The sequence below is a fragment of the Euleptes europaea genome, chromosome 7, assembly GCF_029931775.1.
Source record: "Euleptes europaea isolate rEulEur1 chromosome 7, rEulEur1.hap1, whole genome shotgun sequence".
Classification (NCBI taxonomy): domain Eukaryota; kingdom Metazoa; phylum Chordata; class Lepidosauria; order Squamata; family Sphaerodactylidae; genus Euleptes; species Euleptes europaea.
The window spans coordinates 63,117,698-63,142,204 of NC_079318.1; the positions used below are offsets into that span (position 1 = coordinate 63,117,698).

Here is a 24,507-nt window from a genome sequence, read left to right on the forward strand (position 1 = left end):
CACCATAAAATGAATTTAAACAATAAAGTGACAAGCTACAGAGTAAGGTGAGAGATGATGTAAAAGCAGGTTATCCCCCAAAAGAACACAAAATTACAGCCAGCAAAATAAAATAAAAAAATTGTCAGGAGGCAGTAATGAAAATTCTTAGCATTAAAGCAAGAGCACAGCACTACACCATTGAGTAAATAAAAACATTTTTGCCTGGTGTAAAACACAACAAACAAGGCACTAGAGTGTAACAACGGGGTGTGCATGTGTTCAAATACCAGACTTCAAAGATAAAAGAAGGAATACTGTTGAGGAAGGAAGCTTAGACAAAATAAAAGGGTTCAGAAAAATATTTTCCTGTTAGCTGAAATAGGTGTGGCGGAAGTTGGTTATTACTTGACATGTCTGTTACAGGCTGGGTTGATGAGCTGCAATTGGTTGTATAGCTGGATTGAGAGGACATTTTTGCAGCTGACAGGAGAGACCTGGGTAAAGAAACAGCCAAGGAAACTATGTGTGGTTTATTCACAGTGGGTAGCCGTGTTAGTCTGTCTGCAGTAGTAGAAAAGAGCAAGAGTCCAGTAGCACCTTAAAGACTAACAAAAATATTTTCTGGCAGGGTATGAGCTTTCGTGAGCCACAGCTCACTTCTTCAGATACAGCTAGAATGTGAATCCATCTGTCTTTAAGTAGAGGAGAGTGAATTCAGACAAGCATTAGTATGTAAATGTTAACAGTATGTAAATGTGAATAGCCTGCGTGATGGGATTAGGTGTGGTATGCAGAAGAGTCTGTGATGTCCAGGGGAGAGATGGGTGTGGAGAAATCAGCATTGGTAATGGGCCATGAATGCAAGGTCTTTATTCAGCCCAGGTAAATGCACTGACTTTAGTTTAAATATCAACTGTAATTCAGCAGTTTCTCTTTCCAATCTCCCTTTGAAATTCCTTTGTAAGAGAACTGTTACTCTTAAATCTGCAACAGAATGTCCTGGAAGGTTGAAATGTTCTCCCACTGGTTTTTGAATATTGTGGTTTCTGATGTCAGACTTACATCCATTTAATCTTTGTCTACGAGACTGACCTGTTTGTCCAATGTAGATTGTGGAAGGGCATTGCTGGCATGTGATGGCATAAATCACATTAGAAGATGAGCAGGAGTATGAACCTGAGATTAGGGCTGTTGAATTAAAAAAAATTTGGTATAGTTCGGATTCGGCTGAATTCGGCCCATTTAGATTCGGGATATGCTGAAGTCCGAACTCCCCCGCTTCGGGTCTGTGCAATTCGGCAAGAATTCAAAGTTCGGGGAAAAAATTCGGCCGAATAAAGCCATTAAAAACACAACAGCGCCTTTCTGCGGCTCTGGGGGGCATTTTTGGGGGTAGAGGTCCCAAACTTTGAGCGGAGCTTCAAAGGACGCTTCTTGAAAGACCCCCCAAGTTTTGTAAAGATTGGGTCAGGGGGGGCTGAGATATGGGCCCCGAAAGGGGTCCCCCCCACCCTTAATGTGCATCTCTGAGCAGAGCTTGCCGCCCACGCACAAAGCTCCCAGCCCCGACAAACAGCTGATAAGTTTGCAAAGCATTGCAACACAACTGCAAGCAACACGACTGCAAAAGCAACACAACCTTGTAAGCAACACCTTTGCAACTGTGCAAAGCAACACCTGACACCTGGGAGTTTGCAAACCATGGAAAGAGACAGAGGCAGGGCAGCTAGCTATGCATAATGAGCAGGGGTGGAATTTCCACTTTTGCATGGGACTCCAAATGCATTCTTTAAGTCACCATTTGAAAACAAGTTTTGAGCAAGCATCCAAATAGACCTAACCGCTCTTATAAATGAGGGAAAACCTGAAGACACACAACTGAAGCCCCCCCTCAAACCAGGGAGAGAGAGACTCGAGGGGGAACACACACCCCAGGCAGAACCGGCAAAAGCCCCCTTTGGCTTCCCCCCCACCCACAGAAACTGCTCCTTCCCCACACACACACAGACTCTGCTTCCCCCCCCACACACACACACAGGAGAAAAGTTATAGATTAAAGCCCCCAAAGGGGTCTTACTGTGGCTGTCTTCTGTTCCATCAAAAGGGCCTGGGGAGGACTCGGTAATCCAAGACGATTCCATTTAGGCACGGGACGTTTTGCTCTGGAGATGCATACTGATCCATTCATCCCAATAGGGGAAAGGGGAAAGGGGAAAGCCCATATCTCGGGACCCCCTGACACAATGTTTGCAAAACTTGGGTGGTCTCTTACGAAGGCTTGTCTGAAGCTCCGCTCAGAGTTTGGGATCTGCACCCCCAAAAATGCGCCCCCTGCAGCCACGGAAAGAGAAAAGGGGGGAAGCCGATATTTCTGCCCCCACTGAACCCATCTTTACAAAACTTGGGTGGTATCTTAAGAAGGATTGTCTGAAGTTATGCTGAAATTTTTGGGGCTATATCCCCAAAAAAGCGCCCCCTGAGGCACGGAAATGGAAAAGGGGGGAAGGGAAAAGGGGTGGAGCCCATATCTCGAGACCCCCTGACCCAATGTTTACAAAGCTTTGGGGGTATCTTAAGAAGGCTCATCTGAAGCTCCACTGAAAGTTTGGGGTCTGTACCCCCAAAAATGCGCCCCCTGCAGCCATGGAAAGAAAAAACGGGGGGAGCCCATATCTCGGGACCCCCTGACCCAATGTTTACAAAACTTGGGTGGTCTCTTAAGAAGGCTTGTCTGAATCTCTGCTGAAAGTTTTGTGTCTGTACCCCAAAAAATACGCTCCCTGCAGCCACAGAAAGGAGCGAATGTGCACAAGCACCCCCCCCCACACACACGAAGATTTCCCTCTCTCTCTCTCTCTCTCTCCCCGGCCGGGCCGCACATCAGCTGATTCCTCCAGTACTCAATCCTGACTGATTGGCCAAAAGAAGACCCAGCTTGGCCACCGATTGGCCGGGGGAGGAGAATGCTGCTTACTGACCGTTATGCTGCTTACTGACGGCCGAATTTGCCGGATTTATTCGTGAACTCCCGAACTCGCTGAATTCGGCCCCCCCGGTTGCCTGCCATTTTTGAGTTCGGATCGTCCCGAACTAAAAACCACCGAATCAGGGGAAATTCGGCTGTTTTTCAGTTCGGGCCTAACCGAATCAGCAGCCCTACCTGAGATAGTATGGCTGACATTGGTGGGTCCAGAGATGATGTTCCTAGAATCTATATGAGGGCAAAGTTGGCACCTTGGTTTGTTGCAGGCCTTGGTGCCAGAGTCCATGTTCCTGTCAAGTAGTTTATCATCATGGGTGAGAAGTTGTTTTAGGTTAGCCGGCTGTCTGGAAGCAAGAAAGGGACGCGCGCCCCCCAGTGCTTCAGCGAGGGAAGTGTCACAATCCAGCATTGGTTGTAGGTCCTTAATAATACGTTGGACTGGTTTTACTTGGGAGCTATAAGTGACAACCAGAGGTGTTCTGTTGTCATTCTCTCTGGGCTTATCTTGTGGTAAGTTGTGCCTGGGTATCATTCTGACCTTCTCAATCATCTTTCTCACCATATCAGCAGGATATTGTAGTTGAAAAAATGTTTGCTGTAGGTCTCTCAAGTGTGTATCTCTGTCTGAAGGATTGGAGCAGATGCGACTATAGCGTAGGGCTTGGCTATAGACAATGGATTGTCTGATATGGTTGGGGTGGTGGCTGGAAGCATGTAGATACGTTTGCCGATCCGTCGGGGGTGCTACTGGTGGTGCTAGTCTTTAAGGTGCTACTGGACTCTTGCTCTTTTCTACTTCTGTGTGTGGTTTAGAGACAAAAGACCTCTCCTGTCAGTGCCTCTGCTTTCATAGGTTATGCAAGTAGTTACTGTAAATTATGCATTTCTCTGGTGGCACCATGAGTTGTGGAATACCCTCTCTAGAAATGCTCAGTTACTGACCTAAGTTGTAGCATTTTTTATTCACCTGAGTTTCTGATGGATGATGACCTGTTGTCTTAACTGTGTCTGCTATTTTAATTGTTGCTGTTACTTCTTTCTCAATTTGTTAATTGTTGCTGTTACTACTGTCTCACTTTGTTTGGGTTTGTAGTGGCTGGTGGTGTTGTTGTTTTTGCACTGATATTGTGTGGCTTTAAGTATTTTTCAATTAATTGTTGGCTTTCTTGAAGTTAAAAAAGTGGGATCTAAATATCTGAAGCAAATAACTAATTTGTAAAACGTGAACCACCAGCCAGCCATATGAAATACCTAAAGTGGTTAAAGGGATAGGCTATCCACTGCCAGCATACATATCTTCTAGATGAACACTCTGTAGAACTCAGAGCTCAGAGGTACAATTATATCTCACTGATTGTCATCAATGGCTTGGATCAAAAGCTCCCATTGTACAAGTAGAAGACACTTCTCATGTTGTGGTAGCAATACATTAATGCTTTCTGCCCTGACCTGCTGAACAGCTGCTCTGGATTGTGCCCCTATGAAATAGTTAGGCATAGAGAGAATTCCCCATTGCTCTCCTTGGTCTCTGCAGTCCATCTAATATTGTCTACTTTATCATGCAAGATTGCGGTATGTAACAGAAGTGGGTCTTGGAACAGTCTTTTCTTTGTTACAAAAGGCAAAATTAAATACCTAGATTCTGGTAAAAACTGAATAGATAAGCCTAAATTAGACTTCTTCCTAATTGTATATTTCACCAGATCATAGTCTTCATACATGCAGCTATCTTAAATGGGCTGCAGTGTATGTAGTTGGCAGCTTCTATCTTGACACCATCTGAATCTTTCTGAGATATGTGAGCCTTTGTACAGGTTTCTAATGGCATTTTGGTTGTACACATTTGTACTCTTACACATTTGTTTGCTTGTCTATTACATTATTAAACCATGATTAAGGGGTAGAATCTGATCTGTAAAGCTTACATATTAATCTTCTTGTTGATTTCTGATGTCTATAGCAATTAGAAGAGAAAAGTGAAGATGAAGAAGACAAAGAGTGTTTGAAGCAAGCAATTACAGCCCTGCTTAATCTTCAGAGTAGTATGGAAAGGACGTGTTCAAGAAATCTTGCAAAAAGAAGGCTTAGGTAAACACACTTCCATTTTTCCCCCTCCTGCTTTTAGCTCTGAGTTGCCCTGTTATAAATCCAGGCTTCCCAGTTTCCTCTTTCAGTAAACAATGAACAAAGTAGTTTGTGGTAAGCCTATTTTTTCAGAGGAAGTGACATCAAAACACAGATAGCTATTGTTTTAAACCTCTCCTATGTGTATGTGTCCCCACATACTTCTAGTGAAAGCATCTTGAGAAGCCACTGGTAAGCTGAAGGAAAAATATATTTTCATTGGCTGTTACAGAAACTAAATTTTCCTGTAGAGTAACTTAAAATGCATAACAGTTTTCATGAGAACTCTTAATATAGTCAGTAGTTTGTTATCAGTTTTTATTTTTTCAGATGTTGACTGTGTCTATTGAGTAATATGACTAGTTGCCAGTTCATTATAGTGCAAAGCCTATTAGCTATTTTCTGTATTTTATAAATTAAATATAACCATTTGGGATTCTGAAATTTTGTATTTTGTTAAATACCAGTTAGCCTGTACGATTATTGTAGTTTCTACTGTTTACATACCATCAAGTACTCCTCTGTTACCTCTGTTACCAGAGGAAACATTCATTAGTTATCATTTTTTTTGATAGTGTGCATATTTATTGGAGTATGTTCTAATGTATTTTTGCCCTTTTCCAAAGTGAATCTGCATGCCGGTTTTATAGTCAACAAATGAAGGGGAAGCAACTAGCAATCAAGAAAATGAATGAAATCCAGAAGAACATTGATGGTTGGGAGGGTAAAGACATTGGACAGTGCTGCAATGAGTTTATAATGGAGGGGACTCTCACACGTGTCGGCGCAAAGCACGAGAGACACATATTTCTCTTTGATGGTCTAATGATTTGTTGTAAGTCAAATCATGGCCAACCAAGACTGCCTGGCGCTAGCAATGCAGAATATCGTCTGAAAGAAAAGTTTTTCATGCGAAAGGTACAGATCAACGATAAAGATGACACTAATGAGTACAAGCATGCCTTTGAAATCATTTTAAAAGATGAAAACAGTGTTATTTTTGCTGCTAAATCAGCTGAAGAGAAAAACAACTGGATGGCAGCCTTGATCTCTTTGCAGTACAGAAGCACTCTGGAGCGCATGTTAGATGCAACAATGTTACAGGAAGAGAAGGAAGAGCAGATGAGGTTTCCAAGCCCTGAGCTTTATAGGTTTGCAGAACCTGATTCTGAAGAGAATATTGTTTTTGAAGAGAACATGCAGCCCAAATCTGGAATTCCTATTATCAAGGCAGGAACTGTTGTTAAACTGATTGAGAGACTTACATACCACATGTATGCAGGTAAGGAATTTTTCCTGATCTTTAAAATGTCTCTGCTACCTTTCTTTTATTTTAAAATTTTTGTCTGTATATCCCATATACCCAGAGAAGTGAAGTGGTATCAGTGTAGAGTTTCCAGAAATTTTGAAGCCATTGAGGGGCGAATGGAAATTTTGGGGAATTTGAAATATATGTAACACTTTCCTATCACTTTTCTAAACTTAACAACATAGAATGCGTCACTTGTAATTTAGTTAGTATATAACATTGGACTATTTGGCATGTTTATGGAATTAAACTTTTGTTTAATTATCTTAGTTTTCTTTAAGAAAATTCGTAGTATATATCTAGCACTTGAGAAAGAGTTGCAGACTGCTGCACCCTATTCTACCTTAGCACATATGTCTTAATTTTTGCCATCTGAGAAGTAAGAAAAAAGAAAAATTGAAGGTAGAATTCTGTAGTAAACTAAAGAATGTATGCTGTTTAGTCGGAAACACTCTCATACAGTCACAAAGTGTAGGACTACTGGCATATTTGGATATCAGGTAAACATGGTAATATAGAAAACCATTGAACTCAATAATGTATTATTAGGAATTATCATCAATATTTATCATTCTCAGTGGACAGACAAGACCGATCTTTCCACAAACCTAAAATAAAAAAGGATGGGAAAAAGAAGCAGTACTAGTAGCTTTAATAAATAAATGCCATCTGTGGCCGTTGCTAGGCAACCACAACAGTATTGCCAGTTGAAACTTTGGTTGCTGTTAGTACAAGGCAGTGGGAGGGTGCAAGGCCCTTTCCAGGGTTATTCTGGCCTTTGAGGGAAGACTTGTCAGGGTCAGGCCTAGCAGCACCAACCAGATGACTTGCTACCACATGAGTTCCATGACTCACCCAGATCTGGCTGCTTGCTACTGTTCAACAGCACCCTCTCATGAAAGCCAGAGTGGCGTGGTGGTTAGAGTTTCAGACTAGGATCTTGGAGGCCCAGGTTCAAATCCCTAAACTGCCATGCAAGCACACTCAGCCTGACCTACCTCACAGTGTTGTTGTGAAGATAAAATAGAGGGGAGGAAAGGAGAGAGAAATAAAGTAAGCTGCTTTGGGTCCCCATGTGAAGAAAGGTGGGTATGAATGCTGCCAGGGGAAGAGTTTTCCCAGAGAGAGGCTGCCAGGGGAAGAAAAAGAGGGACAGCTGAAGATGGGGAGGGGGCAGATAAAGGAAGCGGGGAAATGGAAAAGGCTATGGAGGTCTTCAGGGAAGGAAAGAGGAAATAGTAGGGGGAAGGGAAAATGGGTTGTCCCCTGCTAATCCTTGTAAATTCCTTGCTTGTCATTAATATCATACATTTTCTTATATAAAAAAATCATACTACAAATTTTGAGTAAAATCTTGCCTTTAACACTTAACTAATTCCAAAGGGGGGAAAATGTATAGGAGTTTTTCTCAGTTCTCCCCAAAATTTCCCAATTTTTCTTTTGGAGAAATTAGAAAAATGTTCTCTGCGGGGAAGGGGAGGTTGTGTCTTCCTGTTTTTCCCTGGGCTTTCAAATAGCTATATAGATGCAGAGAATTTCAGTGTCTCAGCTCCAAGTGGCATCCTGTAAAATCCTTATAATGATAGGCTGGAAAGCCTTAATCTTAGAGACATTTAAGTTGTAGGAAGAGGAATAATCCTTGAGCAGTTACATCTGCTCCTTAGCATGAATGAGGTAAAGAACAAACCTTATAGCATGCATCTGCTTAATCCTTTCATCTTGATGGATTAACAGCAACAAACATGTAGTACAACACAGCCATTTTGGGGGAACCATGTTAAATTTAAAATAAATTTCATAAACTTCTTGTAGACATCCAGAAGCACAAATGGGTCTGTAAATTCATTTATCAGTTAAGTGTAGCATGATACACCCATTGATGGGTAGAGTGGGTGAGAGCATATTACCACCCCAGCACCCTTCTCTCATGCTGTTCCGGTTGCATCCAAGGTTGGCTCTATAGAGAGCACCAGTGATCCATTGTCCCAAGCGGCCATTTGGGTTTGTTTTGGGTGTTGAGCAGGCGCTACTGATGGGATTACTGTGCTTGGAGCAGTCCTATTTTGCATGTTCAGAAAAAGTAATTGTTTGGGTTCCTGTTTACTTTTCTTCCATAGTTGCAATGTGAATTGCACAATTTTAGTGGAAGGAGAGGCCAAATATTTAATGTTTTGAATCTGTGATGGTGCCTATGGGAGTGTATAAGATTGTTTTCTAGGCTTTTGGGTCTTAGCTGTATTAGCTTGAGGAAATGGTCTTTGGAGGTTACTGTAAAATATGTGGTGAGGCCTGATGAATAAACAATTGCAGATTATGGTAGCAGTGCCAAGTAAATATGGCGGAGACTAGTTGAGTGGCAATGCTGTCTTCATGAAATATTCATGTTATTTATTTAGAACATTTTATGCTGCCTCTCCAGAAAGCTGCCCAAGGCAGCTTACAAAATAAAAATATTAACAAAACAATTAAAAGATGTTAATCCAGCATTAAAAAACTTTATGGCACCTAGTCTGAACTTTCCATTACATGGCATTGTGTGTTACTTTCAGGAGAAATAAAGGCCAAGAGATTCTTCCCCAATGGAGTGGGGACCCATCAGGTGATAGGAGGATTTGCTACAAATCTACAACATCCTCCTGCAACTGAGGCAACCAAATGAATTGGCAGCTACTTTTTCTCTTGTTTAAAGCTTTGGGAGATGGTCAGGTTGGAGTTTCTATATCACTATTGTGACTTTTGCAGCAGACTGTAGAGAGGGACTTCATTGTCATTCAGACACATTCAGCAAACTTGGATTCCAAAGGAGGTTTTGTGGATAATCATAATGCTGAGCTGGCCGTCCTTTTTCAGATAAAATGCAGGTTTTGTTCTTGTAGAATGATGTCTGCAAATATTTCAAAATCGGTTGTTGTGTTTTTTACAAGATCAAATGCAAATTTTGTTTGTCCCTAAATGTAAACATAAGGCTTATATCATAATTGCAGTTATGAGAGCAATCTAGTGCTAAGAATAAAAGTGACTTTTTTCTGTCTCAAACCATACTCTCACATAAATGGGCAGCAACAGGAAGTTAGTTTTCAGCAGGAAGACTTCCCCTCAGAAGTACTTTTTAAGTTTTCGTGAACCATCTGTTCTAATTTGGCTGAGTTATAAACATTTGAAAAAAACTGCATAAACACAGTTTTGGCCCAAGCAATTAATAGCTTAGATGCTGCAGGTGGTGATGGGGGAGGAATGTCCATTATGTCTGCCTAAGCTCATGTAAAGTCCATTTCATATGTCCTGTGCCACAAAACCTATGAATTTGGGATCAGCTACAAGGTACTTTTGGCTACAGCATCAAAATTCCCTTTTGGTCGGTGCTTTGGACAAATGGACTGTATCTAGGAATTCTTGAGACAAGCACAAAAGGAATTTATTTATCCTTTAAGTTTGAACATGTAAAATCTTGCATGCCCTAAAGGTAGTACAACCCTTTATGATTTATCAAGCAGTGTGAGTTATAGATCTTCTGGTACCCAGTACTCTCATAAGTATTTTAAGAGCAACAAGAGACTAGGACTAGGTTCAAAAATGTAGGAGAATCAGGTGGGGAAAGGCTTAAGTGATAGAATAGATTTTGCAATCACTTCAGGTAGGTGTCTCCAGCTTCTAATGTTCTCACACATGAACAGCTTCCTGCAAGTCAAAAACTAGCAAAGCACAGAGAAAGATTCTACCTCCTTTCTTTGCTTTCTGTTCTTGCTTTCTATTTGCAGGGAATTTCTTGCATATGAGAGTATCCCAACATGATCCTGCGTTGAGCGGGGGGGTTGGACTAGATGGCCTGTATGGCCCCTCCCAACCCCATGTTTCTATGGAATTCATCATGATACTCCAGCTGTACTCTGAAGCAGTGAGGTCCATTCTACCATTTCATTCCCCACATGTGTCGGCTCCCTGCCCTGGATGTAGGTTCACTACCTATAGGAGCCAGTAAGCATAGCCTCTTCTTGCAGAGAAGATATGATGCACCCTCTTGATTAATTACATCTGATGTGCTGGGTGCTTTTGATCACCTATATTTATACTAACTGCAATTAAATTAGGAAGGGGTTTCGGAACAACCAGCTTCTAGTGGTGTGAAATTGGCCAGTTGAGTTGATGACATATTTTACTATAGGCAGTACAAGAACAGTTTTTCAATAGAACTTTTCAACTTTCCAAAATAGTCCCCCTTCGTAAGACTTTATGTGTGGTACATGTAGCCTTCACTTTCCTGATTTGGAGCTTCCAGTTTTGAAAGAGCTTGCAACTTTTTGCCTTGTAGATCTGTTCTGTTCTATTTATAGTACTTTGATATATTGAATGCTTGTGCGTCAGCACAGTGTCCATTTCCTTTCTTAAGGCATTCAGGAATGATTATTTATGGGGGTTTTTAGCTGTTGTTGTGCTTTAGGCTTTTAAAATGACTGTACTGAAGAGAGATTTATCACATAGACAGACATCCTGACCAACTTTGTGTATATCTTTAAGCCAACTCTTGGGCTGTTTGAAATGATTTGTAGAAATAAAACCTTGGAAGAATAAATTAATGTATGATAATGTCAAAATAAACACATTATTTGTAATAAGATGTACTTTTATATCTAAATGAGTGTGTTGGATGGTATTTATACATACATTGTTTTAAGGCCAGTGCAGAGGCAACAACAGTAAATCACAACTGTGGTTAAGGGATCATAAATATGCTGTGGGAGTGTGCAATTTTCACCAGCTCTTCCCTTGCCATGGTTGGCTAGAATAGCAGTTAATCATGGCTAATGCTGTGCATGCTTAGTGAACCATGATTAAGGATGGGGGAGGGGAGTTTATTTATTTTACTTTATTTGCTGACACTCAAAGCAAAGTGAGGACACAGGGAACGTAGGCAGGATGACTTTGCAGGGAAAGTCCTGATTTTGGGACATAATAAGTACTCTGTAGGAGGCAGTTCCTCTCCAAGTATCCAAATTCTTCTTCTCCTCCTCCTTTTTCTCCTCTCCTTTCCTTTATTTTGTCCTGTTCAATTAATGTATTTCCTTGTTGGTCTTTCAGTAAGCCTAATGGTGCTTTAAATTTCCCTTTGATTTCTTAGACCTTGTGGAACAGATCTCTTATTCTTCCTTTTTTTGTTGTTCTCTTCTATTTCTTTATACTGGTAAAATATGCACCAGGATATCCTGGTGATCACTATCTTACCTTTTGGCTAGCCATAGCAGCTTCTGTGAATAACTTCACTGCCTAAAGACTGGGCAGAAATGTTTAAATCTGAGCCTTGCTCAGGTCTTGCAAACTGAGGACCGTGGCTTCCTTGATTGAGTCAATCCATCTCATCTTGGGTCTTCCTCCTTTCTTGCTGCCTTCAACTTTTCCTGCTGCTTTCAACTTTTCCTAGCATTATTATTTCTAAGGTGCTACTGGACTAGAATCTAGCTGTTCTACTGCAGACCAACGTGGCTATCCTCTGAAACATTCCCTCAATGTTGAAGTCACTGAGGATCATGCTTATCATCGTGATTTCTTTACATCTTACTTCAACTGATTACTCATGTATGGCAACTTAAGTCCTGTGGGTGTTCCCTGCTATCAGGGTGGTGGCTTCATCTTATGTGTCCCAAAAATGTTGAGGGATATCAAAGTCATCCTTTGTTTTGAGCAGATCTGCAATGTAATAAATCAGATAGAAGGTGCAGTGCTGTTGCTTCATCCAGCCATTGCAGGGACAGTCCTTTGACTATACAAGTCCACCTTTTCAAACCATCAAGAAGAACCATTGCTGCTTTCTTTACTTCATTTAAGACAATCACCAGTACTAGTTTTAGTCTCAGTCTTGTCTTGCCACCCGTGTGGCTCTGAAGGCTGTTTTGACAATAGTAACCCTCAGAATCAGGAAATGTACATATTTTCCCAATTTGAAAAAAAGAAAGCATTTTCCATTTAAGATCATGATCCAGGAAATGCCAAGAATCTCACAAATTCTGCAACAACAAAACTACCTTCTCAGTTGATTAAAGACCATCAGAAGCATTAAGTAAGCTTTTTGGTACTTAATGAGGCAAAATTTATTCATTTACTTCTTTATAGCTTGCCTTTCTTGCTGAAACTACACTAGAAATATGTATAGTACAATGAAGAAGTAACAAAATTGGAGAATAATGTGACAAATCGTATAATGTATACAATGATCAATACACTGTAGATTGCCTAGAATTCAAGAACTACAAACCTGTTCCCTTTAGAATTAAATCCCCTTTACTCCCAGCAAGCTGGGTACTCATTTTACTGACCTCAGAAGGATGGAAGGCTGAGTCAGCCTTGAGCCGGCTACCTGAAACCGACTTCCGTTGGGATTGAACTCAGGTTGTGAGCAGAGCTTGGACTGCAGTACTGCACTCTGCGCCACGGGGCTCTTAAAATCACAGTAAAAAAGGTAAAGGTCCCCTGTGCAAGCACCGGGTCATTCCTGACCCATGGGGTGACGTCACATCCCGACGTTTCCAAGGCAGACTTTGTTTGCGGGGTGGTTTGCCAGTGCCTTCCCCAGTCATCTTCCCTTTCCCCCCAGCAAGCTGGGTACTCATTTCACCGACCTCGGAAGGATGGAAGGCTGAGTCAACCTTGAGCCGGCTACCTGAAACCAACTTCCGTTGGGATCGAACTCAGGTCGTGAGCAGAGCTTTTGACTGCAGTACTGCAGCTTAACACTCTGCGCCACGGGGCTCCTTAAAATCACAGTACAGCAATTTAAAACATTTAAAATACCCATGCTGTAATAGTTATTTGATAATTGAGTTAGGCCATCTATTTTAGAATAAAAGTCGTGTAGCTCCTACAGAAAGATAAAACAGAGCTGGTCTTCCTCACCTCTTCTGGCAGGTGGTTCCATAAAACAGGAACTATCACAGAATAGGGCTGAGTCCTTCCCACATAATTATCACCTGCTGGATAGATAAAATCACCAGCAAGCTATGTTTTTCTGACTCTGTTAGGGGAGTAGACATGTCCTAACCGTGGAGCATCTGGCTTGCATGCAGAAAGTCCTAGTTTCAATACCTGGCATCTCCCGTTAAGAGGATCAAGTAGAAAGTGTTGTGAAAGTCCACCTACCTGAGAAACTTGGGAGTTGCTGCCAGTATGAGTAGACAGTGCTGACCCAAGGTATCAAATGAGAATGTACAGAGAGATGGTTCTTCAGGTATAGGGATCCTACTCTCTGAAGGACTTTATTTGTCAAAATCAGCACCTTGGATTGAACCAGGAAGCAACAAGTATCTGACAGAATATGTAATTGAAATAATATAATGAAATATGCACTTTCCTATCCTAGATCCCAACTTCGTTCGAACATTTCTTACAACATACAGATCTTTTTGTAAACCTCAGGAATTAATGAGTCTCCTGATAGAAAGGTAAGAGGAATGTTCTGGAAAACTGCTTTGTAATGTTCTTTCCTTCCACCAGGCAAGTTTTTGAACGTTTATGTTATTCTTTTGAAGTTTATTTTTTACAACAAAATTGCATTTAAATTTTTTTACAGATCAATATGTAGAGGTTTGCACTGTTGTAAAAAAATCAGAAAGGAAGTACATTTATTTTCCTACCCAAACTGATGAAGTGTTCCACTCTCACACGTGCAATGGGAGAGTATGATTAGGCTGTTTAAAATTGTTCCTCAGAAAGGTAGAATTCTTGTTTGGTTATTCAGTGTGACTGCTAAGTTCAGCTGAATGCTCCAGAGCTGTGCTATTCTCCCTGTGGCTCCAGAGCCAAATGTAGCTCTTTCACATGCCGCCTCCAACTCTTCTTCTTTCAGTTTCTGCAGGTTTGCTTTCTGCTTTTGATGGTGTGCCCTGAAGTGAATGCATCAAGTAAATTAATAGAATTTAGTTTTCTAACACTGAAAATGTGTTTGGTTATGTTTATACTGATATACTATTAATAGCTATTGGCTCTGTGCTTTTGGTGGGTTAGTGTGCTGTGTATACAGTAGTCCCTCTGCTCTTTTGGTTGATGGAGATTGCAAATGTGGCTCTCTGCAAGTCACAGAGCGAGGACAACTGCTCTGGTCTGCATTTTAATTATTGTTCTGTAGTGTGGATTTTTCCAAATATTTTGGGTTCTCTTTTTTCCCCCCCTTCAAATCCTCAAAGATTTTGGAAAGGCAAAAATCTTTGTGAAAATTTGAATTTAGCAGTATTAAAGAAAAACCTAAATGTAAATTTAGTAACCACTCACCAAAACATTTCCAAATTTGGGAGGAAGAGCCTGAATTCCCCCATTTTTTTGTGTGCACCTGGGTAAATAAGGTATTTGGCTACATTTAATGGATTTGAAGTGGCTTATTTATATGCATATTACTCTGCATTAGATCCTATAAATTCTGAACATGTCCGTGAAATAAATTTCTACCCCTTTCCACTGCAACCTTACCATCCCATCCCAAGTAAAGCTGTTGCTGAGAGAACAGGATGGAGCAAAAGATAACAGAAATCTCTATTGTGTAGGTTCTTACTCTGCTTGTGGAACAACTCATGCCATGGGGGGATTGTTCTTTCTGATTTTCCTTCTAGCAAACTGCAGCTATCTGCATTGCATCTTACTTTATTCCCAAAGTCCCTCCTATCCTCAGGGGCTGTTTGTGTGATTGAACTTGTAGTGGGAAGGGAGAAAGGGGAAACATCTATTCCATGAAATCATTCTCTTCAAGAGGTTTATACACCTTATTTAATGTACAAAATGTGCAGAGTGACAACAGCAGATGTGTGTGTTTGCAAGAAGATATTCAAGCACCTAGTGAAAATATTTTGTTTATTTAATGTATTTCTATGGTGCCTTCCATCCAAGGCATTGAACATCAAAACACTAAAACATTTAAAACATTAAAATAGCATTTAAAATATAATGTATATCAGTAAAACATGTAACTGTACAACACACGTAATACAACCAGGGAGGAGGGCCAATGAGATTTATCAGGTATGCCAAAAAAGGGGGGGGAGTCTTAACCCACTGGCAGAAGACAATGATAGAGGGAGACAGATTAATCTGCCTGGAGAGGGAGTTCCATAGTTTTAGTGCCACAACTGGGAAGGCCCTTTCTTGGGTTGTCACTCTTCTAGCCTCGGGTGGCATGGGCAATCAAAGCAGGGCCTCTGAAGATGACTGGAGGGGTAGGTTCATATGGGAGAAGGCCATCCTTCAGGAATGCTGATCTGAGCTATATAGGGCTTTAATGGTCAATACCTTGAATTGAGCCCAGAATCATTGGGGCCAATGTAGATGGAACAAGGCTGGAGCTATATTGTCCTTACAACCCTCTCCAGTCAACATTCTGGCAGCCCCATTCTGTACCAACAGTAGCTTCCAGTTAGTCTTCAAGGGCAGCCCCACATAAACCACACTACAGAAGTCAAATCTCGATGTTACCAGGGCACATGCAGCACAGTTGCAGGATCTTTCCCACCCAGGAAGGGCTGAAGCTGGTGAAAAACACTCCTGGCCACTTCTGCCGCCTGTTTATCCAGCAGGATGCTTGGGTCCAACAGCACTCCCAAGCTACAAACCTGCTGCTTTAGGGGGAGTGCAACCCCATCCAGAATAGGAGGTATCCCAATTCCTGGGTCAAACCTTCCCTCACCAGTAGCACCTTGGTTTTGTTGGGATTGTTTCAATTTATTAGCCCTCATCCATCCCCAAACTGCCTCCAGGCAGCTGTTCACAGCCTCCCTGAGATCTGCTTGAAGCACAAATCTCCAGCTGACCTCTCCCAGTGTTGAAAAGCATGGGAGACAAGATAGAACCTTACAGGATCCCCGTAGGGCAGCAGCCAAGGGCGGGAGCAGCAGTCCTCCAGCACCACACTGAAACCTGCCTTCGAGGTAGGACTGAGACCAGTACAGAACAGTGCCTCCCAGTCCCAACCTCAAAAGGCAATCCAGAAGGATATCATGATCTATGGTATCGGAAACCTCTGAGAGGTCTGGGAGAATTAACAGAGTCTTGCTACCCCATTCACCTCCCATCACAGGTCATCTATCAAGGCAACTAAGTCTACTTCAATCCTGTGAGCAGGCTTGAAATCAGATTGAAAGGGATCTGAACAATCCACTTCATTCAATATTAATTAATAGCTTAGATCAGGGGTCTTCAACAGGTAACTCACAAGTTGCTAATAGCTTGCTGGCTGCTACAGACTAACTCATGTTTCCCCTAGAACAACAGAGAATATCTGCTCTATAGTATTTTTTTTTTCTATGCTGCTTAGCTGATAGCTTCATTTCTGGTGTTCTTCCTAATCCAGGTGCTGTTTCTAGGACAGAGCAAAACTTGATAACATGTCGGATATGGGGAGTAGTTCAATATTGTTCATTACTCAGAAGCAGCGCTCATTAAAGAAAAAAGTTGGCAGCTCCTGGCTTAGACCAGTCTCGCTTTTATAGTTCAGCAAAGATTTTTCTCAGTAGTTGAAGTTGTTGTTGTTGTTTTTTGCTGCATATAATTAACAGGATGAAAAAACACTGTTGTTCAGTCTGCATGATTAGGTATCTAAATTTTACCTTATCCCACCCTGCGTTAGATTTGAGATTCCAGAACCTGAACCAACAGAAGCAGACCGCATAGCTATGGAGAATGGAGATCAGCCTCTTAGTGCAGAGCTAAAAAGGTTTAGAAAGGAATATATACAACCTGTACAGCTACGGTGAGTATTCTAAGCATGTCTTTCCAGGGGTGCTGCATATGCTTCCTGTTGCAAAGTGTGATAGAGTTGCATTTTTAACAACAGAATCCCTAAGCATACTAGCTTTTGTAGTCACTGACTGAGATTGAAAAGGATTTGCCTAATATTCTGCATAGTTATCAGAGACCCTTTCTACTGCAGCTGATTATGTCTCCAAAAATCTTCTCCTGAAAGTTAGGAGACCTTCTAGAGGGGCAATTCGTGTGTCATAAAAAGTTGCTGCCAGAAAAGAAAATTGGCAGCTATGACTCCCTTTCCATACGTGTGTAAGATCCTACTTTTTCTATATGAATCCTCGTTCCCTGGGTTGTGCTGGATTGTTTTAGCAACCAAAATATCATGACAGCTGTTTTTAGAACTGGTTATTCACAGATGAATTTAGTTACAATTTTGTATCCTATGAAGAAGGAAGTGTATGTCAGTTTCAGAGGAAACTATAACTGTCCTTAGATAATCTAAATAATCTAGAGTCTCTGTGCATTATAATGTGAATGAATCACACTGGGTCATTTTCTCAGTGAGTTCTTCACATATTTCATAACGTTTTACTACAACATCTATGATTGCTTTCAGCTCTTACCATGTAAAGAAGATAAAGGCTGAAATCTCCATTATAATTATATTGTTCTATTAAGGATACCCCTTTATCAAATTAAACTTTACAGTCTTCTTGCACAGTTTTAACTCATGAGATGTAATGGATGAGATTCTAGAGAGGTGTAAAATTCACCTTTGAGAAAAATACCTCCACCACTTTGATGTGTGCAATACGTGTTAGCCACCCGGTAGAATGCTGGGGTGTAAAATAGTACACTCCATGATTTTTGCTTATATATATTCCTTCGGTCTGTAGACATTCAGAAGAGCTTGGATTGGTTTTCTGACTGCTTCAGATTTATCAGTTGAACTACTGTTTTGTCAAATGCAATGTCTAGTTCTGGGGCATTGTTTTGTAAATCACAGTGTAACATGCAGCCCAATCCTATGCATGGTTGCTGAGTTTAGTGAGATTTATGTGTGGGATTGCAGCACCAGATTTATAACTACAATCTTAAGTTGATCCTAAATTTAGGAAGGGGGCTAACTTGGCAGCACCATCTGGCCAGGCTTGTTACTGCCTATACTCACTTCTGCCCCCATCTGCCTCCAGATAGATTGGGGGAAGACCAGCCTCCCCACACTTCTCTTTTTGAGTCCAGCAAGTCAAACTTGAATTTTGACAGGGGTGCTTGAAGCTTTCTGGTACCTCCTTGAGGGAGTTATTTACTCTAGAAGCAAACCAGTTCTGCCATTATGGTAGGTGCTGTCAAAATATATTTAATGAGTCTTATTCTCAAAAGTTTATAATTTCTCTGTTAATGTTGTAGAGTTTTAAATGTATGCCGACACTGGGTAGAACATCACTTCTATGATTTTGAGAGAGACGTAGATCTTTTGCAACGATTGGAAGAGTTCATTGGCACTGTCAGAGGTATTTGATTACAGCAAATTTCTAATAGATCTGTTACTTTGTCTCCTTTTTAGCACTTAAAGTGAAATATCTGTTTTTATTTAGGTTTGTTAACTGCCTTCTGTAACCAAAGGTACTCAAAGCGCATATGGCATTAAAGAACAGTAAAACAATACAAAAGCAAGCTAAAACAACAGAATCAAAGTTTTAAAAAAACTAGTCTAGACAACCAGCAATGAATACACCCCAAGGAAATATGCAGACAAGTACAGTAAACTTCCATATTGAAGATACAAGCAAAACATTGTTTTCAGTTGAAGTTGAAGGCAGACATTATGTCTCAGACCTTTCAATCGTACAGGGTTTTTTTTTTCAATTTTTGAAGGTGTTTAAAAATAGAATATTCCATCTAGCTTAAATACTTGGCATCTTGGTTGGAAATCTTGTCACATGGCATTTATGTGTGTTAAATCTGTGGTATGTCCTTGTTTAGAATATTGTGTGCAGTAGTATTACCCCATCTCAAAATGAATGTAATAGAGCTGGAGAGTATTTGAAAAAGGCAACCAAAAGTATCAGAGGTTTGAAGTAACTTGTCTGTTAAAGGGAGCATTTTTACATATTGGCATACATTTAGAGGTACATGTATTTGCATATAAAAGGACAAGTAGCATTAAGTATGTATTAATTCACAACAAGGTTTAAATTATAAAAGGGAGAATGTAAAGAAAGTAAAAGAGATTTTACCTGGGGTCTTATGAGGGGCAGCATGACCCCAGAAGACATTCCTGTGTTCATTTAATATAGTGCAAATATGCTTGCAAAATGTTATCCTGTTAGTGATCTAAAACAATCATTGGATATACCATTCACTATGGTTCACTATACATGACACAGGGTTCACTATATATGACATTTCTGAAATAGTATACATTATCAGATATCCTTGCAAGTTATTTTACATTGGGATGCTAGTGCACGAGCTGAAAATCAGAATTGAGGAGCATTTTGGTAATATTAGACAAAATAGAAATGGAACCTTCGAGCCAATGGTCTGTTTACAATATGGACACAGCTGAATCATCTGAGAAAGTATTTCCAACATACAGAATAAAACTATTTAAAAAGAAACTTCTTAGGAAAGAAGCAAAATGGATTATAGTGCATCAGCTCCAAAAACTGAAAAGGACTGAATCATAACAGACTATATGCCTCTTCTGTGACAACGTATGTACATATGTATTTTAATGTTTGAAATTCAGTTGCTGCATTCGCTATGGAGCAGACCTGGAACCCTGATATTTTGTCAATATCTGCAGACTTTAGATAGGTTTGCCTGGGATGAGATTCATATGTACTGTTGCATATGTACTGTTACATATGTATTGTTACAGTTCAGCTATTCTGTTTTATCTGTAAGATTTAAATAGGCATATTCCTAGGATAAGTTAATGTAGAGGTAACAGCAGGGATCCTGTTTATAGGTCAAATGAGGGGCAGGTGTCCTAAGAGATAAAGTATAAATATATCTTGTGGGCTTGGCTGTTTTTCATTTTGTTTAGGGCTACTGCAGAATTTAGCTTTGTTCAGCAAGTTTGTGAAGGAGTTACATGAGCATACTTTTTTGAAATATTTTTGAGTCTTGAGTTTTATAGATAGCTTATTTTGCTAAGAACTTGCTTATTTTCTTTAAAGAGTTTGTTAGAAATGGTGAGCTAGTTTAAGAGTTTGTCTTGTAGTTTATGATATAAGAATATTTAGTTGTGTGAAATGGTAAAATGTATATTTTGTTTGCTGTTACCAATTTACCATGGTCCTGAAACATGTCAAGGGATAACAGTCTATACAGTTTTATGTGTTTCTGAAATGCATGCTGTTTCATTTCCTTATAGCTGGTTTTACACACACCCCTTCCCCACTTAAGCACCTTCCTTAAAAAGAGGCTATAGAGGTTGGTGACTGTTAGTTTACACAAAAGGCGTGAACAAACATGATAGAAGTTTATAAAATTATGAAGATTTGGAAAGTACTCCAAGGGTCATTCAAAGGAACAAATTAGTTTCTGAACAGGCAAAAAGGACCACCTCCTCCTATACGATCAAGCCCACCAGTAAAGATCTGCCTCCCAAGCAACCCCTGTTCTCTGTGCCTCCACCTTCAAAGGTAAAGTGGGTGGCAACCAGAGACTGGACTTTTTCAGTAGTGGCACCTTGCTGGTGGAATGCTCTTCCCCTTCAGGCTTGCCTGGCGCCTACATTACTTTCTTTTGGGCACCAGTTCAAAACATTTTTGTTCAGCCAGGCTTTTAATTAAGAGGTTGATCTTCTAACACTATTTCAGTCTGGAAACTGGCAGTTTAAGTGGCCTGTTTCTATGGTCTTTGTTTTTATGCTGGACAGTGGCTTTTTAATGCTGGATTTTGATTAATATTGTTTAATGTTTTATTTTTATTGTTTCAATTTTGTAAGCTACCTTGGGCAAGTTCCTAGGGAGATGGTGTAAAAATGTACTAAATAAATAACAAATCACACTTGCAGCATTCACTAATATAAAATGAGATGACAATTAATTGAGATGTCTTTGAATGAAAGGATTTGATATTCATGGTGTCTAGGGCTATGAAAGCTAAATCACATGACCATATTCAGCGACAGTCCATCTCTGATTACCAGTTGTTATGGGCAAACAGGAAGTGGCAGTCTCCGTGCCCTACTTGAGTTTTTCCTCAGGTGCATCTGGCAAGCCGCTGTAGGCATGCACCTGAATGAATGTGCGGGGCATTTAACTTAGTGTTCTGTTAACACTGCACGTGCTATGAGCCTATCACACTCAATATCATTTGACACAGTTAAATTGCATTATATAAATGCATCTTAAATAATCCATTGTATAAATGCATTTAATAAACATTAAATTGTTTTGCTGTTTGTTGAACATCAGTTATAGTGTGCCTATGTGCTGCTGTTTCCCTTCTCCTGTCCATATTACTCTATATAGCACTGCTATAGGAGTATTGGTCCTTCCCCATGTGGTTGATTGTGGCTTTCTGTTCCCCCCACTAAGCCCCTTTATTTTGTTCATTGTAAACACTGATAATCTTAGACTATGTCTTGTGCAAGTGGCCATACCTCTTTGGATACAATGAAATATACTTTGCACAGCAGTATAGTGCAGATTTTTAAACAAGTACTACCATTAGCATAAAGGCAGTTACACATGCAGAAGTGGACTACAGGATGCAAGTCAGTATGGTGACCAGATAAATCATTTGCTCTATGCAGTATATAGGTTTTACTTTTTGTTCCCATATGGAAATCTGACATGTTCCATTATTGGAACCTTTCTAGGCGCTAGGTAAATTTTTATTGTCATGTATGATGTTGGAATTGTTTTTCTTTTCCTTCCCAGGTAAAGCTATGAAGAAGTGGGTTGAGTCAATCACTAAAATAATCCATAGAAAAAAACAAGCACAAGCTATTGGGCCAAGTCACAATATTACTTTTGAAAGCTCACCACCTACAATTGAGTGGCATATAAGCAGGCCAGGACAAATTGAAACATTTGACCTGCTCACTTTACATCCAATAGAAATTGCTCGACAGCTCACTCTGCTTGAATCTGAACTTTACAGGTAACTTCTTTTCCTCTGTGCTTACCTACGCTTTAGTAGACTAGCAATCTATTGTTCTGTTCTTGTCCCTTCTGCATACTAATCTTACTGGCAAGATCATTTTTGTTGTTTTGTGGGATGAAACTCCTCAATAAAGATATTTGAAAATGTTATTTGAGTATTTAATAATGTATGCTCTGTGTTAGGCACAGATAATCAAAAGTTACTGTTTCTCTTAGGCTGGGAATTGTTGGGTACACATCATAAAATAAAACTATTCAATGCAAGAGTATTTTTAAGAACTGTATGTACCACTGATGTGCTGTTAACTGGAATCCTGAATGATTGTTCAAAGTGGGACTGATTTACAACAATTTGACGTTAAATGTAGCCTAATTTAATAAATGTCATGTTATCCTTGCCTATTTACCTTTTGAATTTTATGCTCACTTTATAGAGCCGTGCAACCTTCAGAGCTTGTTGGAAGTGTTTGGACAAAAGAAGATAAAGAAATCAATTCTCCTAACCTTCTTAAAATGATACGACACACCACTAATCTCACATTATGGCTTGAGAAGTAAGTTGTATGACCTGTGGGATTCAGTGATGTTCTCCATATTTTATTTACATGGTTCCTGATATGTAACTTGGCAAAAGATTGTAATTTCAAAGGTGAAAAATAGCAAGAAGCACCTACTGCCAAAACTCTGTTGTTTGAACTCTGAGAATTGAGATCAAATGTGTTCTTTCAGTTATGTGAACATTTTATTACCTAATTCCCATACTGTGTGCCATGAAAGAACTGCTAGTATGTTGCAAGAATTTAGTCTCCTGTGAGCTCAGTGTACTTATTATTTGACTTCTATCTAGTAAACAAATAAGTACCCCCGTGTTAATTTTAGATCGCCAAATCAACGAATATTTGAATGAAAATATTTGGTTAGGAAAAGTAAAATAAACCAAGTATGACTTAAACAAATTCAAAGCTTTGGGTTGGATCCACCAGATGTTTTTGCAGACAGAAGAGATTTCCATATGGGGAACACAGTTTCCCTGCTTCCCCTCCCAAGCTGCAGCCCATAATACCCCTGAAATGCTGCTCTTGGGGAAAGAACACACATACACACACCATGGGAACAGCATGGGAGTAGAGTCAAAGGTCTGCAGCAGGAAGGATCACCTCCAGCACCCCCATGCCCAATGTGTAGAAATCCTCCATGGGATCCAAGCCTTGATGTGGAAATCATTTTATTGAAATAATACTTTTAAAGCCAAAGATGTGTATGATGTGCCGTGGACATATTAGTCTACTTGTCTATTTTAACAGAATTTAACTCTCTTCCACTGAGATCACTTCCATGGAGGTCACAGGGGCACCTCACTTTCATTGCTACTCTCTACAGCATTATTTGCACAGCATCCCTTCCACAATCCCTTATCACAGCATCCCTTCCACAATTTGAGATGAGACATACAAATAAGAATTTAGCTTTGGTTTTAATTTGACTTGCACAACCAATCAAGTGAATTCCATACCTTGATTTTTATTAAGATTATTATATGGGGCTTTATTCTCCCCCCCCCCCAGTATACAAATCAATAAAACATGCATGTACTCTCTCACACAGTTTCTAAGTGTAACCACCAGAAGAACATCAGTTACAACTTTGAAACTGCCAGTCTTGCCTAATAATGTACTGACAATGGTATCCATTCATTGTTAATTTTATGAAACAGTGTATATGTAGAAAACTGGAAAGTTTTCCACACTGGAAAAATTTCTGCCCCACATTTGAATCACTATTGATACAACGACACAGTAAAATATTTTAAGTGCACAAGTACAACATGTCTCTAGCTGTTAATAATTTTTTTTAAGTATGTCTTAGCTTTCAGCCATTTGGAAAACTCTGAATAAAGAATTATGTTGCAAGAGTTCTTTGTGATCAAAATATTTGTTTGAATTATGGTACAAATACTCAAGTAAGAAACTTTTTTTGTACCCTTAGATGCATCGTAGAAACAGAGAACTTAGAAGAAAGAGTAATTGTGGTGAACCGGATAATTGAGATCTTGCAAGTTTTTCAAGAACTAAACAATTTTAATGGTGTACTTGAGGTTGTTAGCGCTATCAATTCTGCTCCTATTTACAGATTGGATCATACATTTGAAGTAAGTCCAATTATAGATATGGGGATTACAATGGTTTAAGTTACTTAACGTAAAGATTCTTGTTTCTTTGGCAGTGTTCAACTGGGTTAAGTTAAACACCTATACCATCCCTTGAAAA

General features: G+C 40.0%; 1 protein-coding gene across 2 annotated transcripts in view; it reads left to right on the forward strand.

Moving 5' to 3' along the window:
- Positions 1-24,507, forward strand: part of SOS1 (SOS Ras/Rac guanine nucleotide exchange factor 1) — a 75,572-nt gene that overhangs the window by 44,357 nt on the left and 6,708 nt on the right. For both annotated transcript variants that reach the window (XM_056853671.1, XM_056853672.1), the window contains 8 exons: positions 4,926-5,053; positions 5,716-6,371; positions 13,747-13,828; positions 16,996-17,118; positions 18,525-18,628; positions 22,016-22,238; positions 22,675-22,794; positions 24,227-24,389. In XM_056853671.1, the coding sequence (XP_056709649.1) occupies positions 4,926-5,053; positions 5,716-6,371; positions 13,747-13,828; positions 16,996-17,118; positions 18,525-18,628; positions 22,016-22,238; positions 22,675-22,794; positions 24,227-24,389 (1,599 nt within the window). The remainder of the gene's footprint in view (positions 1-4,925; positions 5,054-5,715; positions 6,372-13,746; positions 13,829-16,995; positions 17,119-18,524; positions 18,629-22,015; positions 22,239-22,674; positions 22,795-24,226; positions 24,390-24,507) is intronic.